General features: G+C 29.8%; 1 protein-coding gene across 1 annotated transcript in view; it reads left to right on the top strand.

Annotated features, from left to right (window-relative positions):
• LOC106478506 overlaps positions 1-3,124 on the top strand; it is a 64,689-nt gene that overhangs the window by 39,812 nt on the left and 21,753 nt on the right. Inside the window, exons 13-14 of the mRNA XM_022382133.1 lie at positions 968-1,165; positions 2,141-2,729. Of these exons, the coding sequence (XP_022237841.1) occupies positions 968-1,165; positions 2,141-2,729 (787 nt within the window). The remainder of the gene's footprint in view (positions 1-967; positions 1,166-2,140; positions 2,730-3,124) is intronic.

Below are 3,124 nucleotides of genomic sequence, written 5' to 3' on the forward strand. Positions count from 1 at the left end.
TAGTTAATTTAGTTTAGTTACTTAACGTACTTAATTATTAGTACTATATATAGTAGTTAGTATAACTTAATAGTTATTAGTTATTATATATATAGTATATATATATATATATATATATATATATATATATATATATACATATGGGTAAACATTACACATTTTAGTGACATACTGTCAAAGGATAGAAGGTGACATTTCTTCAAAAATTAGAATGCTCATAATAACTTCTGGATGACAAAAATTCACATCTAGTGATATTTGTTTATCAATGTGTTTATACTCTATGCACATAGTTATATCTGCTTCACAAAAATTTTGGGTTGTTGTCAAAAAAATTACCTTGTATTCTTATCTTGTTGCATGTTGAGATTTTATTTTTAAGTAGTGAAATTGTTATCCTGTAACATTTTGAGTTGATATTTGTGTAGATTGTCATTCTAAATGTTTATTGGCTATTTTGAGTTCAGTTGATAATTGTAGTCTGATGTTTTCATTAGTCCACATTGATAAAATGATCAGATTGTTCTACATATAGAAGTTGGTTTCAAAATTATCAAGAAATCTCTTGATTAAAAGCTTCTGATGAATCATCAATTTTTTAATATTTTAAATTGTTAGCAAAGAGAACATGATAGGTTTAGCTTCAAGTACTTGTATATTCCTGAACTTAAATTTGTTAATTTCGAATTAGAATCATGATTGTGCTGACACAGTTTGCCTGCTTTTAACACCTGAAAGAAATTGAAGCTTCAAGAATTTTGTAAGTGAGTGTATAATATTTGATTTTTTGTATTACAATGTAATTTTCAAGTTTTAATTCGTAACAAGTGAGAGTTATTTGACAAGTAAAACAGAATACTTCTTCATTGACAAAGAAATAAAACCTCAATAGAGGTAATTTGCATGGTTGACTTGCTGTTATCATATTTAAGTTTGTTCCTTAACAGCTTTATAAATCATGTTTTAGGTTCATGATATAGCTGACCCAAAAAAACAGATAGTTGATTTAAGTCCCCATCCACCTCATGCAAAACGTCGGGATGTCAGTGGTTCCAAGACCTGTGATTTGCCTGTTGAAGTTGATAGCCAGCCAAATAAATCATCACAACAACAGGATGCTAATGATGTACATGAAGCTCGAAGAACTGTTGAACGTCTTGCTCCAGTAAGATAGAGTTTAGCTTTCAGATATGTTAGAATGTTAGAGAAATCTCTTTTTAACAGTTTGCAAACAACAACAAAGTTTTTAAGTTTTCATGGAAATTGTGTTTTTATAAAGAAATTCAACTGACATGTATCAAGAAAAGCAGTGTATTGTACTTAAATAGTGAAGATTTAGGCTATAAATCACTGTATGTGTATGATGCTTTCTGGAACCATTTAGAATGTATGATATTAGAAACTTCTGCACATATTTTATCTTGAGGTTTATTGTATCTGTGTGATGATAAGAATTCTGGTGCATTTGTTACATCTGGTGTGATGTTAAATTTCATGTTTATATATTAAAATATAGCTTTAAGTATTAATATACATGTGTATTATAATTTTACCATACATTTGATGCTCAGAATTTGTGAATGTTTTTGATGTTAGAAATTAATTTATATGTAAGTTTCGTGTACATTATGGTGTATGCTAGATACACGGACTAGTGTATGTAATAGGTGCTAGATGTTCACATGCTTTTTTTATGTTAAGAAGCCATGTACATGTTTAATGTATGAACATTAATGTACGTAAATACCTTATCAAGAGTAGAACAGAGAAACATTTCGATTTCAAAAGATCCAGAAATTTGAGCACTTTTGAGTGGTAAACTATTTTTCTACCTCCTGAAGTAGAAGAGTCAACTGTTTGAAAGTGCCCGAGTTCTGGATCTTTTGAAATATAATCGATTTTTTTGTAATTTTTTTGCACTAAGTTTTCATCAGGATATGGAATAAACAGTAGTAGATAATTTTATTTAAAATAATACAGATGTAATGGATGTTTATCAATCAATACAATAAATGTAAAGATTGAAGATTTCTTAAAATTAAGATAAAGTTTTTAAAATCTCAATTTGAATATACTTTATTAATTAAAGATATAAACGTTTTAAACATTTTGATAATTTTATCTTAAACTATTTTTATAGTTTCACAGATCTTCTGTTGGTAAGATATGGCGTTCTCCAAGTAGAACTTTATACAGAAGTCTAGATTTGGATGGTAAAGGTCAAACAAAAACAGAAGGAAAGGTAATAAAATATAGTATTCCTGATGAACTGACAACTAGTGTCAGTTTGTTGCTAGATAGTGGTTCTCCACTTGTTCAGTCTGACTCGGTTACTTGTAAAGAAAATGTGCACTTGACTGATAAAGTTCGTAGAGATCAGCATGAAACACTTGAACAATCCAAAGTCTGTGATTTCCGTAGCATGTCAGGAAATAATTTTATTGACAGTGGGATACATCATACCATGAAGGATCAACCACATTTTCATATTCTTGATAAATCCAGTAATAACCATCATTATCATCGTCATCATTGCAAAGAAAGGACCTCATATCACATTGAAGGATGCTTGTCACATCCAATGCTGGAATTACATCCCATGGAAAGCTATTATTTTGGACAGGGTGGAGAAGAGCAGAAAATCAGCTCTCCTGGAGAAAATAATGTGTTGAAAGATGCTTCATCACTTGTGGATTTCACTTCTCTTTATGAAAGAGCAGATGAAACAGGTATAGTAGGTTGGCATTTTCATCTTAAACTCTTGTTAAATCAACCCCGTTCATAATGTGTACAACCCTAAATGATGTTAATTATATGTAAGGGAAGTACTTTGTAATAGTTAGTATGGCTGAATCAGAGTAGGATACGTTTTGCTTACAGCTTTAGATTATGATGAAGAAAACCTCAAATATGCAGAAATTTTGTTACAGGTCCAAGTCTCTCTAACCAAGCAGTACATTCAAAGTGAATTTCTTGGATCATTTCTCTCAAATAATAGATATTAGGTCATCAAGAAATTAATGTCGCTTTTTTTAGATGAAAAACCCGAACAAATTACATATCAAAACAAAACATTTATTAAATGAAATAGTCTCCATTCTTATCGATGATGCTTTTCCATCAG

The sequence above is a fragment of the Limulus polyphemus genome, unplaced genomic scaffold (genome assembly GCF_000517525.1).
Source record: "Limulus polyphemus unplaced genomic scaffold, Limulus_polyphemus-2.1.2 Scaffold219, whole genome shotgun sequence".
Classification (NCBI taxonomy): domain Eukaryota; kingdom Metazoa; phylum Arthropoda; class Merostomata; order Xiphosura; family Limulidae; genus Limulus; species Limulus polyphemus.